This window comes from Anolis carolinensis, chromosome 2, assembly GCF_035594765.1.
Source record: "Anolis carolinensis isolate JA03-04 chromosome 2, rAnoCar3.1.pri, whole genome shotgun sequence".
Classification (NCBI taxonomy): domain Eukaryota; kingdom Metazoa; phylum Chordata; class Lepidosauria; order Squamata; family Dactyloidae; genus Anolis; species Anolis carolinensis.
Window position 1 is genome coordinate 105286968 of NC_085842.1, and position 15689 is coordinate 105302656.

The 15689-nt window shown below is 38.8% G+C and overlaps 1 protein-coding gene across 2 annotated transcripts in view; it reads right to left on the reverse strand.

Moving 5' to 3' along the window:
* sec24a (SEC24 homolog A, COPII coat complex component) overlaps window positions 1-15689 on the reverse strand; it is a 41149-nt gene that overhangs the window by 1123 nt on the left and 24337 nt on the right. For both annotated transcript variants that reach the window (XM_008115511.3, XM_008115510.3), the window contains exons 9-22: window positions 15430-15539; window positions 14430-14542; window positions 13273-13391; window positions 11562-11617; window positions 10596-10802; window positions 10230-10350; window positions 9768-9926; window positions 9246-9419; window positions 8816-8926; window positions 3837-4012; window positions 3043-3180; window positions 1729-1833; window positions 1180-1272; window positions 414-517 (exon numbers count right to left, since the gene is read on the reverse strand). In XM_008115511.3, coding sequence (XP_008113718.1) covers window positions 414-517; window positions 1180-1272; window positions 1729-1833; window positions 3043-3180; window positions 3837-4012; window positions 8816-8926; window positions 9246-9419; window positions 9768-9926; window positions 10230-10350; window positions 10596-10802; window positions 11562-11617; window positions 13273-13391; window positions 14430-14542; window positions 15430-15539 — 1786 coding nt within the window. The remainder of the gene's footprint in view (window positions 1-413; window positions 518-1179; window positions 1273-1728; window positions 1834-3042; window positions 3181-3836; window positions 4013-8815; window positions 8927-9245; window positions 9420-9767; window positions 9927-10229; window positions 10351-10595; window positions 10803-11561; window positions 11618-13272; window positions 13392-14429; window positions 14543-15429; window positions 15540-15689) is intronic.

Here is a 15689-nt window from a genome sequence, read left to right on the forward strand (position 1 = left end):
AACTCTAAGATAGCTTTTTGAACAATGGAATGGAATTCTCTTCATTCACACCAACATCAGGGACAGCTCCATATGTGGAATAGAGCAGCATACAGAAAAATAACTTCCAACAATGAAAGCAAAATCTTTGCCATTGTAAGGATTTTATGTGTATTTCTTACTACTTGCAAAATGGCTCTTAACCATCGGATTACCCCTTTCTCCATCTTTATAAGCCATCAAATATTCAGTCCTGCTACACTGCCGTCTTTCTTGTAACGAATACATTTATATACACACTCTGTCAAGCAAGTCCTTTTTATACCGTATTTTATAAGGTTTACTAAAAAGCATAAGTCTGCAACTTAGTTGGGAAGCAGCATTGCAACCTGTTCTCAATTTGCACGCTGAAGAAGTCCAAAAATGTGGCTTACCTTAGTATGTACAATATAGAAAAGAATGGCCTTTGCTCCCTCAACCATGAGATAAAAGCAAGCACTCTAGAAGATTCAGCTGTGTCAAGTTCTGGAAGATGTATCTGTTGAAAGCAAAATGAAATCCTATCACAAATGTATGTATTCAGTGCATGGAGCAGCACTACAGCATTGATTTAAATTTATCTCCTTGAACCTGCAAAATGTAGGTCCTTCATTCATTTGGGATCAGGGAGTGAAAAGGGCCAAAACCCTTTCCTAGTTGCATTTTCTCTGCCACTATGCATTTTCTAATGGGTGTACACTTCTGTACAACATACCCTCAGAATTCCTTCAATCACTCCTTCTCAAGCCTACTCACAATAGAAAAACAGCCTCTTGAGTCACCACAATGCTGTTAGGGAACAAGGATACTGGATAGCCACAAGTGAAGCTCACTTCAAGAACTGTCCCCTTTCTTCAATACACATTAGTAATAAGCTATGTACATACTTGAACACAAATATCATATGAAACAGTTGCTGGTTTATCTAATGGTAAATCTTTACTGGAAGATACAATTCAGCAGCTTGTAAAAAACATTTAAAGATCAGAACCAGAAGGATTGATGTCAGCTTTCTCTGTACACCAGTCATGCAAAAATCTAGTTGGTATTACTACATATTTGAAGCCTGTTTTTCCCAGATTGGGACACAACTAGCACTTTCACTGTGATATGGGAATTTTTTTCATCATTTTAAAGTCACAGGTCTATGTGTATTCTCACCATATTGTGTGGTATTGATGCATAGTTGGGAACTCCAAGGACATGGCTGATGAAGTTCTGCCCACAATTCTTTCCAATCCATAAAAACATGACCTATTGGACATGGATGATTAAAAACATTAGCCTGTGCATTGCACTCTTGTCTCAACTATTCTCTGACAAAAGACACCCATGAGAAAGAATAATGTAATACATTTACATTTTACATAAACGATCAACACTGAAAACAGGTAAGCCTTCAATCATGTTTAGGCTCTCTTATAATACATATGAAGACCATTAGACTCTTTTAGCACTTTACAATTCTGAGGTCAAATACTCCTGTTTTATTTCTAGCAATTGCTGTATTTTATTGTTTTTACCGGTGGCACTGTGAATTTATGATGTTGTGTTGACTGTTTATTGTCTATATTTTGTTTTGGATTTTTGTATTTTGTGTCACACCTTGAGTGTTTTGTGAGCCGCCCTAAGTCCCTCTGGGAGATGGTGGTGGGATATAAATAAAGTTTTATTATTATTACTACTACTACTACTACTACTACTACTTACAGAGCCAGCATCCATAAGGTAAGCACCATCTCTATTTATCTTCTCCACAGACAGCTGAAGAATGGGTGGCTGAGGTATCATTCTGTCACTGATGTTGAGGGCCCCCTTAAACAAATATACAGATTAAATTTGTATTAAAATATACCCATTTCTGAATAGCTGACAGTCTGGCTGCCAGACTGTATACAAAGTACAAATGGGCTGGAAGTCATACCCTGATTAGCAACAGAAATAAAGTTCTTGTTCCTTTCAACATATATACTATTGTTTACACAGGTTACCCCCCATTAGAGTATCCTCACAATTGGTATTTCCCTCTTGAAAGAATGTCAGCTTGTAGAACTTTAAACCATTTTATATGTTAAAATACATGTATATCCAAAGAAATTGCAGCATTTCTTCTTATAAAGCTGTAACTGAAGAGCTGTGTATGATTCAGACTTTGTTCCTACTGTATCAGCTAACATCTGTGTTGTATTCATTAACTGTAAGCATAAAATTCATTGCAGTTCACAAATCAATCCAAACTTCAATATATGGATCTTGTGCTCCCTAGATTTTCTATGTTTTGAAATATAACTTTATACTTCACACAGAAAGACTGTCGATAAAATTGAAAATTCAGACAATATGAACTAGACACAACCCATCTGCTTGTCCTATACCTGGATGCAGATGGTTTCCAGAGGATGGCATAAAGCAACTCTAGAATTTCCACATTCTTCCCAAGGATGAGTTATCATGCCATATTTTAGCACAACAACAGAAAGTCCTCAGGGAGTCATGCTGGCAAAGCTCTGGACTGTCAGCAGAATACTCCAGCTTCAAAAAGAATACCAGTCAGGCTGGGAAGGGGCAAATGAGAGAAAATATCCCAAGAAGCCTAGTATCGGGTACTTAAGGCCCACATTCTAATGGAAAGTAAACAGAGATGCATACCTGTGTCCAATGAATATGTAGGAAAGTAATTGTTATGGCTTAAAGTCATTTTTAACTTATGGCAACCCTATCACAGAGTTTCTTAGCAAGATTTGTTCAGGGGTGTATGTGCCTTTGCTTTCCTCTGAGGCCAAAAGAGTGTGATTTGTCAAAGGTAATCCAAGTGGGTTTTCATGACGGATCGGGATTTAAACTAAGGCCTCTTGGGCTGCAGTCCAACACTCAAAGTACTACACCACACTGGCCCTCAGAAAAGAACTATTGTAACCTTACTTTTAAAAAGGCTTTTGACAGAAGTTCAAGCAAGGCATAATAGCCAGGGGAGAGGAAAATGCACTTTGGGTTTACAGGGCAATTTAAAAATAAATTCCTTACCTCATCTGTGAGATTGTCAATTCTGTACAAACTAGGATGCATCATAAGCATGAGGTACACTAAAGGTTGATTTTTCACTTGACACATAGTAAAGATGCGGTCGTCCAAACGTGTGTTTGTCCCAGTTTGGAATGCTTTCTGTGAACAAAAAAATTACAGCATTTACTCTGTTACTAGAAAAGTAAAAGGCAAAGGTAAAATGGAATATGTCCTAGAGAATATGTGATTTTAGACACTTGGTTTACTTCTTAGTTTAAAGCAGCATGAATACCAGTGATCCAACAGAAGCCAACAGCCAATGTGAAACAGTTATTCCTAGATTTGTTGTTTTGTGTAGAACATAGTTTTATTTTCTATGGTTTACTTGATAAATAAACTAACTATTTGTACCTCATGCTATAATGCAAAATTTCAGGGATATATACATAGAAAAAAGGAAATTAAAACAGTACAGAATAATGTAAAATGATTTAGAATTTTATAGTCTAAAATCATACAACTATACAGATTCAAGCCAAGATCTTTAGATACCCCCCCCCCCCGCATGTCAAACTCTTAACTTTGTCAAGTGTTACTCTAAAGCAGGCTTGCACAACATGTGTCCCTCCAGCTGTTTTGACCTCCAATTCCCAGAATTCCTGGCCATTGGACAAACTGGGTAGGGTTTCTGGGAGCTGGAGGCCAAAACAGCTGGAGAGCCACAAGTTGTGCAGGCTTCCTCTAAAGACTAATGATGTCATCTGTCTGCAGTATATGTTTATCTATACCTATGGAAGTTTAAAATTGGTTCTTACCTGTTTTAAGAGGGCCAGTACATACAGTGGGAAGAGACGTAATGAGACAGGGGCCATGAGACCAGGTTGTTGAATGGTAAGGACAGAGGAGCGGTAGGCAGAGAGGGAATCTATGACAGCATTCACCAATGCATCTCGAGCATCACTCAGACTAGCGGAAACTGACCGGTCAACAGCTGAAAAGAAACATGTAATGATGACTTTGATTAGCAAGACAAGAAACAACATAATTTAACAGCTGCTGAAGTGTTTCATTCTCTTTCTCATACATATGCACACATCTATATAAAAATGTTCTGATAGTTTTCCCCTTAACTTAAACAACAAAACTACACGACCAAATCACACCAAATTTGGCCACAAAAGACATAGCCATCCGGTCTGTGTTTTTGCATAAAAAAACAAGAAAAATAAAGTCCTAATTAGAGGGAGAGGAATAACTGTTTCTTTCCCATTGCTGCCAGTAAGAAGGCTAAGCTCCCCCCCCCCCCACTTTGTCTCCTAGCAACCCAATCAGCCATTTAATGGTGGCCAGGGTCTCTTCAATCAGGCCTCTTTCATACTGCCTATAAAATACGGATTATCTGATTTGAACTGGATTATAAGGCAGTGTAAACTCAAGGCCCTTCCACACAGCTATATTACCCATTTATAATCTTATATTATCTAATTTGAACTGGATTATCTTGAGTCCACACTGCCATATAATCCACTTCAGTGTGCATTTTATACAGCTGTGTAGAAGGAGCCTCTTATAATCCAGTTCTAAGCAGATAATATAAGATTATAAATATACAGTAGAGCCTTACTTATCCAACATAAACACCCCGGCAGAACGTTGGATAATCGAATATGTTGGATAATAAGAAGATATTAAGGAAAAGTCTATTAAATGTCAAATTATGTTATGATTTTACAAATTAAGCACCAAAACATCATGTTATACAACAAATTTGACAGAAAAAGTAGTTCAATGCGCGGTGATGCTATGTAGTAATTACTGTATTTACAAATTTAGCACCAAAACATCACAATGTATTGAAAACATTGACTACAAAAACACTGACTACTAAAAGGTCGACTGCATTGGATAATCCAGAACATTGGATAAATGAATGTTGGATAAGTGAGACTCTACTGAAATATGAAATAATTACTGTGGTATAATAATACAGAACAATATAACCTCTAAAACCAGGACAGTAAATAAAGAGAAACACTCTGAAAGCAGGGAAATTGGGAATTCCAGAAAGGAAACAATCAGGGTCAGCTAACACTTCCCAATAAAGGATTCTCCCAGGCAGGAAGCAAACAGGCTTTGAAGCTGCAAGGCCATTAAATGCTAATCAAGGTGGCTAATTGCAGCATTCATACCTGCCACACTGAGACTATTAATTGCTATTCAAACTGGCCAACCAAGATTCCCCCTAGATAGAAAACCCCCAAGCTCTGAAGCCACAAGGCTATTCTGTCCCATACAACCAGGCCTAGAAAGGATGCCCTATGTAGAAAGCGGCCAGGCTTTTAAGCTGCAAGACTATTCAATGCAGTTCAAGCTGGCCAAACAAGGATTCCCCTACTAAGGAAGTAGCCAGGCTTCAAAGCGGCTCTTTGATTGAGAGTGCTACTCCAGCTACTCCAGAAAACGGCCAGGCTTTGAGGCTGCAAGGCTATTCACTGCTATTCCACCTGGCCAACAAATGATTCCCATAAGTCACAGCAACGCGTGGCCGGGCAAAGCTAGTATCTAATAAAAAATAGAATGAATGTAAACAAATACTGCAGAAAGAAGGCTCTTTACACAATGATTTTTTTGTTCTATCCAGCGAACAACATAACACTAGGTAACAAAATTTGATCTTTTTTTCTGTTCCTGGTTTGAAAGTGTTGTTTCCTGTTTAATTGTGAGGTACTTCCTTTGAAAGTAATTGTTATACTCCAGGAACTTTGTTTTTGCAGTCATAAACTATGCTAAATTGGCTGAGACTCATGAGATATTTATTGAAAAACAACAAAATGTGATGCAGGATGTCCCACAAAAGGTCAGGTTGCTTACCTGTAACCATGTTTCTTCGAGTGTACTCTGTGAATTCACACTAATGGAGAAGGCTGCGCCTGTGCAGGCTCCAACGGAAACTCTTCCAAGCTAAAGTTTGAATTTTGGCGGTAACCACGCCCCTCTCCCCACAGGGCATATAAGGCAGCCCTGGGCGCTCACTCCCCAGTTCCTGCATCGCAAAGGCAACCAGAAAAGAATAGGTTTGCCAGCGGGGATGTAAGAGTGAGTTTGTGTGAATTCAGAGTACACTTGAAGAAACATGGTTACAGGTAAGCAACCTGACCTTTTTCTTCGTGTACTGTGAATGCACACTAATGGAGACTAGCAAGCTGAGGTCCAGGACGGTGGGACAGAGCAAACCCGACAACGAGTTGAATGTCCAAACCCAAGGTTTATTTGGTACTGTGATGACCCATGGGCCTTGTAGTCCTGCTCATGACATTGTGATGCCTGATGAAGAAGAAAACTTGGGTTTTTTACCTTCCCAGTCAGAACTGGATTCTTCCCAGACAGATTCTTCCCAGCCAGATCTGGGAACCTTGCACCTGCAAGAGGATTATGTTCCAGAAGTATGTCAAACAAATACTGAGGCTACATCTCCAGTGTTTTCTCGCCATGAGTTTTGTAAACAACAGAGAGGTTTGGAAGCAGCCTCGCGCAGGAGTGCGAGAATAATTGCTAAGAATTTGCCAATTAAGCCTGCTTTCCATGAGAATCTTTAAGGAGTCAAACATCTGGTCTCAGAGATTAGCTTTCGTTTCTGGTTCCCAGAGAACTGCTCTCGGCGGGAAAGTTAGACTCTATATAGGTGTTTTACCCGCAGAGTAACTTTGCGGAGTCAATTCGTCAGCCTCCGGAGCGAGTTGTGTCTGGACAGCGCGCTCCGTTTCAAGCCTCGTTCCTGCTCAAGCCTTGTCCTTGTTTCCTGCCTTCGCTCCTGCTTCCCAGCCTTTGTTTACCTACGGACCTTGCCTTGTTTCCCAGGACTAAACCTTGCCTTGTTTCACGGATTTTACCAAGTTATTCCACGGACCTTGTTCTTGTTCCTCGTTACCTTGTTCCACGTTTCAAGCCTTGTTTCAAGTATCAAGTTATTTCCTAGCCTTGCTCAAGTTCATGGACTAAAGGACCTTGTCATCTCCCCTCACTTTGCCTGGCAAAGTGAGTGTTTCGGTTATTGGATTACAACTTTGGACCTTAATATTTCATATTGGACATTGTTTCTTTGGACTAATTTTGACCTTCCCTGAAAGGTCTACTTCTGGACTAACTTTTACATTTGCTTTTACTAACTTTATATATTTCCTTAATAAAGATATTAGATAGAATCTGGCCTCTGCGCATGGTTATTGGTGCTCTGTAGCCTGGGTCGTGACAGGTACAGAAGAGATAAGGCACAATGCGGAACGGGGTCGAAACGTGGACCCAGTGCACATAACAAAAGACATAACAGTGTCGAAGTGTATCCCCTGCCATCATGGCCACTCAGTGTGGGCAGGGGACAAGTGCAATCAGAAATAGCAATATCTCCAACAAAGAGAAACAAAGTATAACCCGTCCCTAAAATAGGACAAGAGGTAAACAGACCACCAACAGCACCCATTGTTGTATGGGACAGAGGGGGAGCAATGTAAACAAAGTTTCATTACAGTATACTCTCGTAAACTCCAAAAGGTGGAACAGAAATAAAACAATTAAACCAGTAACAACACCTGGTGTGATTTTTGTCTCCTCGTTTTCCTCCTTTTTTTTTTTTGAAGGTAAGTGTTCTGTAGGGGGAACAGGGCCCCTTAGGACGGGGAAGACAAGACTGATCTGGCGAAAGCCGAGTCCTTTTGGGCCTTAGAGCCCATTCTATAGTGGGAGACAAACGTTAAGGGGTTTGACCAGATCGCTGCCTTGCATATAGAGTCGAGAGGGATGCCCCTGAGAAAAGCAGTCAAGGTAGAAAGACCCCTTGTTGATCTCAGGCGGACCAACGGGGGAGGAGGGCGCTTAGCCAGCTGGTAAGCAAGTTCAATGGCTTGCGCAATCCAGTGGGAGAGCCTCTGGGAGGAAACTGGGTTATCCAGCGACAAAGAGTCTAGATGTCTTGTGCGTTCGATCCCTATAAAAAAGAAGAGCTCTCCTAATGTCTAGTAGGTGAAGTCTCCATTCCAGTGGAGACGAAGGGTTAGGAAAGAAGGCCAGGAGCACAATGTCTTGGTTAAGGTGAAAAGCAGAGACCACCTTAGGAAGAAAGGTGATGTCCAGACGGAGGACGGCCCGATCGTGGTGGAAGCGAAGATAAGATTCATCCACTCTAAGAGCTGCCTGAAGCCTTGGTGTCGAAAGGACTGAGGCAGGAAATGGCGAAAACGATGAGGGAACCAACTGGTGTGCTGGGCATGGGACTGTTCTACTCTACAATTTGAGGCAAGAATCTTAAAGTCATGGTTAGATTTGAGTTTGTCATCAGTTCCAGCATTGAAGAGCCCCAATGCATCAAAGGCGCCTTGTCGGCCGCTGTTGACATCGCTCTCGAGGTGGAGGCTGAGGGAAAAAAAGGAACTGGGGAGCGAGTGCCCAGGGCTGCCTTATATGCCCTGTGGGGAGAGGGGCGTGGTTACCGCCAAAATTCAAACTTTAGCTTGGAAGAGTTTCTTTTGGAGCCTGCGCAGGCACAACCTTCTCCATTAGTGTGCATTCACAGAGTACACGAAGAAAAAACAACGTTTTTGCCATTTAATAAACCATTTCCATGTTTTTAGGATAGAACCAATTAGGAAATCATGTTACATAGTGTAGTGTTATATATCTCTGTCAAGCCAAACCAAAATGTTCTCCACTGCCTTAGTTCTCTCAAAAACAATGTAGTGGCAATAAAACATCAGTTTTTCAGACAGTATTATGCAATTTAACCCAATGATTAAGTACATACCCATATTGGCTAAAAGCCCAGTAATTGCTTGCACATCAGCTCCCAGATAAACATCACTCAACTGACTGACTACTGGTAAACACAGTGTATGGACACGGATCCTCCGTTCACCTGTACAAAGAAGCAATTTAATAGAGGTGTGCAAATTATAGGTAAAAACTATACAATTCATTTTTCTTTGAAGTTGTGTTTCATTTTATGTTAAGTTCTAGCTACTTTTTTGAATTCAACTTGTAAAAAGACACTTCATTGTCAAAGTCTGTTTAACAATATGGGCATTGGACTCCAGTTTATGAACATCTTAATTAAACTACACCCAGAAACATAGTACATGCTAGTTTTCAATTCATTTGGCTACCAGAAAACATGGCTCAAGAAGCATGATCTCTTGAAGGCCATACTTTGGCACTGGATATAACAGCACACTTGCCTTTACTAGAGGTATATAGGAGGGCTGACTGGAAGCAGACCACTTGCATGTCTGTCAAACTCTCCTCCACTGACATTTGCACAGCATATCCTGCATCAGGGTTCACGTTAGGTAAAGACAGCAGGTCTGTTGACCGTACAAAGAAGTTGCCATGGAAGGTGTGAATAGAAAGGCCTTGGAGAAAGAGAATTGGTATTTTAGGAAAACCTTTGAACAGATTTCTACAATTCTACAATTATCCTTCATTTGAGACATTATGAATTCATATCTAAACACACAGTAAATACTTGAATACTTGAATCAGTGTTGTTTTGTTTTCTGGCATCTAGGAAAACACATTTACATAAGTCCCCAATATTCAAAATGCCTAATGCATTCCCACAAAACACCAAATTACACTGTCATCCTCCATTCCATTCAGTAATTCTATGGAATTCTATCACTTCACTATTGACAAATTCATTTGCTGTGTACAATTATGAAAACACCATTCTAATACTGGCAAATAAAGTGGTCTCTAACCTTTGGTACACCTGATTCGCATGACAGCCTCAAAACCAATCTTTCTTGTCAAGTATCGCTTAAGTTCTTTCTGCAGTTTTTCTACCAAAAGAGGATTGTGTTGATGATGATAAGACTGGTAGTAATAGACACTACCAGCAGAATATCTTGATATACATCCTAGAAAAGAAGACAAAATAAGTGTAGTGGTGAATACAGATGCTTGTTTTACTTTCTAGAATAAGAACAGCCTAATGAGGAAACATCAAGTGTAACAATTGACCTTCAGGAATTAAAAAAAATCTTTATGGAAAAATAATTTCCATATGTTTCATATGCAACTTCAGCCAAAGAGCATATTTATATGTTATATTCTGGTCAGAAACTTCACGGACTTTTAATTTTTGCTGTTTAAATTTTTTTTGTTGTAGAAACAATGTTGATTCCCCCTCCACTTATACATAAATGTTGAAAATGCCTTACCCAATGAAGCCAAGTCGGAGTACTGCCCACTAAGAAGGAACAAGTCGACGGCCACCTGCTGTCCTGAGCAATCCAAAGCCAACTTTTTATAGAAATCAGTTGATGGCGTTAGATGTATATCCTGGTTAGAGAATCAAAATGAGGTACTTCAAAATACAACAAGAAAAACAAGGAGTAAAAAAAAACCCAAATGCCTATGATTCACAAGAACTAATGCAGTAATTCTGATCATTTCTAAAATGGATGGGAACTGGGCTTCCCAGTAGCCATTATCAAGTTTTAAAAATGAAAACAAGTGCTAACAATTAATCAAGTTTTATTTTAAGGAATATTTAAAAGTTACATGTGGGACATGTGTTTGCTAACCTTTGCAGATGCTTTTTGGTTAGGCTCTTCTCGAGGTTTGAGTGCTCCCATTCCTATAGATGGGAGCTGTGTCTGGAATACGGAAATCCGGCCACCAGTTGGAGACATCAATTTAAAGGCAGCCTGTAAGGCAGGTCCCAGAGCACTCTGAGTTTCCAAAGAATGTGTAAACATCTGAGGCAACGTTCTCAATAAATCTTGGATTAGCTGAAGGAAAACAAAAGATTTTTTTATTTGTCATACTCATCAAAATTTGTAAAATGCATGCTGACTAAACAAAATTCCCTCTGCCTTATTTGCCACTTTCTTGTATCACCAAAACCTGGTTCACAAAACAGAGCTAAAATTATAAAACTTAAATAACAATATGGTGAAACAAAGTACAAGAACAGAAATAAATATAGCTTTCGTTAAAGCCAAAAGATTTTAAAAAATGTGGGAGAATAAAAAGTCTTCATTTGATGCCTAATTACCAACAGGCAGTAACCACCTGGAAATGCTCAAAGGTCTACTTCAGTTTGAAAACTAATATTTCTGAATATTAAGCAGTGCACAGGGTGCATTCTATTTAAGCCCCCAATTTCTGAAAGTGTCAGAGAGGCTGAGGTCCATAAAGAAGATGCTCTTTAGGAAAAAAAAAAGTATAGACCTCATTACTTTAAACAAATTTATCAAAATTAATTACTTCAATTTAAAGGGGGAGAGACTTTCCTAGTTAATATTTCCTGAATCGTATGTGAGGTTTGACATCTTTTTTCTTAAAACAGCAATCACTGAATCGTCAACGGTGTAAGAACTTCAAATCTCTTGCTACTTTTGATACATCTGCACCACAAATCAAATGAAGGGGGAAAGACTTCTAAGATATGCTAGCCTCATACTATAATAGTAAAAATGATAATATGACATAACTTGGTATCAGTTATTTAAGATATACGCTTATACTTGCCTAAACTGCACTCTTACCTCTTTGCTTTCATTTAAGTTTACTAATAGATTCTCTGGCATTGGTATAAAGATATCTGCAAGAAATATAAGAAAGAAAAATGCTGTGAAAGCTATCTGAATTGACTATTATGGAAGCATTAATATTTCCCCAACAATTAACTTATTTATCACTTGCATGTGCATATAGTTTGGAAATACAAAACAATCCATGCAGAAAAGAGAATAAAAAAGGGATTGCATACTTTTTTCTATCTGCAGATATTAGACTACATAAAATACCCCAGTTCAGTGTATGGTAAACTAGAAAAATCTGCTGATTTAGCATTTTCCCTATATACATAAGGGGAAAAAGTAAAGCATTAATATAAACATCCTTTTTGGTATATAGGCAGGAAATATTTAACATATTCTCTAGTTAAAGGTAGGGCCACGAAATCAGGTGTCCTACTCAGAAGGAAGCTTGCCAATATTAATGACCAGTAAATGTAGAGGAGAAGGAAAACATCGGGGAAAAGCCAACACAACTAAGAAAAGCCATGTGAGTGGAAAAGTTTATGATCAGATGGGGATTTCTAAATAGCCCTACCTAACTGAACCAGGGAGAAATATGTGTTCAAGTATCTTTTTTTTTTTAACCCAAACCCTACAAAGTTAACCTGCTTTCATGTCTGACTCTCAGACCAAAACACCATGATTAATCTAACTTTGTACTCTAAACCACATTTCTATGGAACATACACCAAAGAGATACCCCAAAGTAGTATCTACATCCCATGCGGGGCAGGGGTGGAAGGAAAATAATTACATAGTTAAGTGATCTACTGAAGAACTATTCTGTGTAAGGCAGTGTCTGCCAAAGCAAAGGCCCCAAAAGGCTCCCTGAAATCCCAGCTTTTGCCATTGATTCTTCAGAACATGAGAAAGATGAGGACAAAAAGGAAGAGAACATCAAAGGCTGAAGAAGTGAAAATAAGATTTACTTTTTAACAGAAAACTCTGGTAACTAAAAGGGCATTTTCATTACATGATCTAGACTTGTGCTTAAGTTTATGACCTGCAGTTCCCCTGTACAGTGTGGGAAATATGAAATGAAGTGGCAGAGACACTGACATATCAAGGAGAATCTCTCTTAAACGCCCTCCCTTTGCAAGGCCTATAACCAAAAGGTTGTGAGGAATGGATCGAAGGAGCAGAACACTTGAAACAATGTATTAAGTGCTCCCCCCCCCCCCCCGCACCTTTTCCATTCTTTCTGTTGGATGGTAGCAGTCAGGATGCTGGGGGTCAAGTGAGCAAGAAGGCCACCTCTTCGAAACTTTCCAGCAACTAGCCTACTATGCCAGGGACCTAACTAGAACATCTCCCTTTCCCAGCTAATTAGGAGTATACAGATAGAGTAAGAAAAAGAAAATCTGAGGATTTAAAAAAATATTTCTGGCTTCACTCTTTTCAAGGACAGAGATAAAAATTGAGTGTTAGAGGAGCTGTGTTCTCCTCATAAGGAATATCAAACTTGCTATGTCTTTGACCAGAGAAAGTGTCGCTACTTTTCACACCTGTTTCCCTACTTTGTGCCCATCCTGTACACCCTCCCATAAGGCATTATATTTGCCTTTTGAGGCAGTAGAATTTTGCCACTCATTGATTAATGCTCCCACTTAAGTTTGTATGTATTAGGAATCATAAAGTCAATTCCGTAAATCTACTGAAATTGATTATTTTTACTTACCATCAATATCTGAAACTATTAACATCTGAGGCTGAGAGAGACCTTCCTGAAGGCTATAGAAATGGATTGTGCTGTCAAATGTTATGAAGCCAATTTTTGTTCTAGTGTTTCCAGGGAGTCTGAAAAACAAAACACAGGAATATAGCAGCATGTTTAATAAGCCTCCTAGTACAAATTCATGTCAAATAAATACATTTTCTATGGGCTGGTTTTTGTGTGTGTGTGTATGTGTGCAATGTAGTAGTCATGAGATAGAGATACTACCTATTTCAGTACACAGCTATCAAACTATCATTCAGATTTATTGATTATAATTTCATGCTGGTATTCTAGAAATACTGTATAATAAAAAACCATGCAGTGTTCTATGAAGAAGCAAAAAATAAAATGACAATGGAAATGTGGATTAGATAGTACAAGTAAAGTAAAGGTAAAGGTTTCCCCTTTATATTAAGTCTAGTTGTGTATGACTCTGGAGGTTGGTGCTGATCTCAATTTCTAAGCCTAAGAGCTGGCATTGTCTGTAGACACCTCCAAGGTCATGTGGCCGGCATGACTATGTCATAAATATATCTGGAATCCTGAGTTAGGGTATTAGTTACACTAGAAATACTAATTGCCTAAATAGGTTATCTCTACAATCTAGGTGTTCCTTACACTGCATTCATAGTTTGAATTTTACACTTTAACGTTCAGTACGAAAACACAAAGTATAAACTTTCTTTCTGTTTTAAAGCAAAATACCCCCCCCCCCCGCCCACACACACACACGAGTACTTCAAGACAGAGTGTCAGCCATTTGGAACAATCCACCACATCTAGTACTTACTACTTCACTTTGGAGTGTGCAAAGCAAGAGTTGGAATCATGCAATCCTCCAGAAACCACTGGAATTCAACTTCCAGCATCCCTCACCAATGACTATGCTGGTTAGGACTGCTGGAACTTTCAGTCCAATAGTAGCTCAAGAGCTGCATGGTTCCCACCTTGGCTGTACACTTAAGGATAGATATCATAGAGACGGCACCTTGAAACCGCATTAATTTATAAGTTCAGGTCATTGGAAAGTCATTAAAAAATACTTTATTGAACTCAGCTTTAAATAATGATTTAAAATCTTTTGAAAATGGAAAAGATCAAATCACCACAGAACTTACAATTCTAGATTGTCCAACAAGGTCTTGCATACAGTGTTCAAGTATCCTGTTTCTATTGCATTGTGAGACACATCAAAAACAAAAAGGTATACAGGAGGCTGAGGAGGACGGAGCTGAAAAAAGAAACAGTTACCTTCATTTAAACCCAACCCTAGTCAATTTTTATTTAGAGCTGCTAATTCTAAAACGGTAGACTTGTTTTGCTGTGAGAGAAACTGGGAATGGCTAGGCATTATACATCGCTTGATAATATACATGTTAGGAAAAGAATTTATTTTTTAGCAAGACTACCGAGTTCAATTGCTACACCTCCAAAGAAGCAGGAAAGCTAAGGTATACTGCAGGAGTTTGGAGACCTGACAGAGAAAATAAGTGTGCGTGCCATAAAAGTGAAAGTTTTTGCATTCTCCAGAATATTTTAGCAGATAATATGGTCTAGAGGGCAGAAAAATAAACCAATGAAAAAAATCTATGAAGATGTGGCTATTGGTCATAGATTAGATAAAGTCCCAAAATTGATATTTCCAGACTGAACTAATTTGCCACTACTAGGCATTACAGACATCAGGATTACACAAAAAATGCAATCTAGAATCAGCTGAAAAGTTCCTTCTCAGATTTGAGAAACCTCAAAACCATGTCTCAGAATAGGCAAGTGCTCTGCAAAAAATAACAATACTGGGATAAGCTAAACAAACACAATCCTTCGCAGGCAATAAACAAAGTTATCTGAACTGTAACCCAAAATTATTGGGATAATGAATTGTTAATTATTGTTTCTTGAGTAGTACCTGTACAAACCTGGCATTGCACATAAGACAAAGACACAAGAGAAAAGGAATTGGATGTATTCCCACTTGCAAAGGGAAGGGAACAAAGGGATTTCCAGAAGTTGATGAAGTGAAACTTTTATCATTGATCTCTACTTTACCATCATGCACAGAGCCCCAAATCCTCCCACCCCCCTGTATTCTTCTTACAGGTTGAAGAATAATCTCACCATGTATTCAGAAGGGGCCATAAACTCAATGGTTGCATTCTGAACTTCAGGTCTTTTATGAGGTTCTCCATAAACTCTTGTCACAGGATTATACATAAATTCTTCTGGAACTGCAAGAGGAAATTACTGCACTTTTACTACTTGGTACAAGCACACCAAGGATTACAATGTTTTAGACATAACAAATATCGCTAGCATTCTCTAAAAACACATTAAGTTTTCATATAACATTAATCTCCATAATATTACAGCATGACATT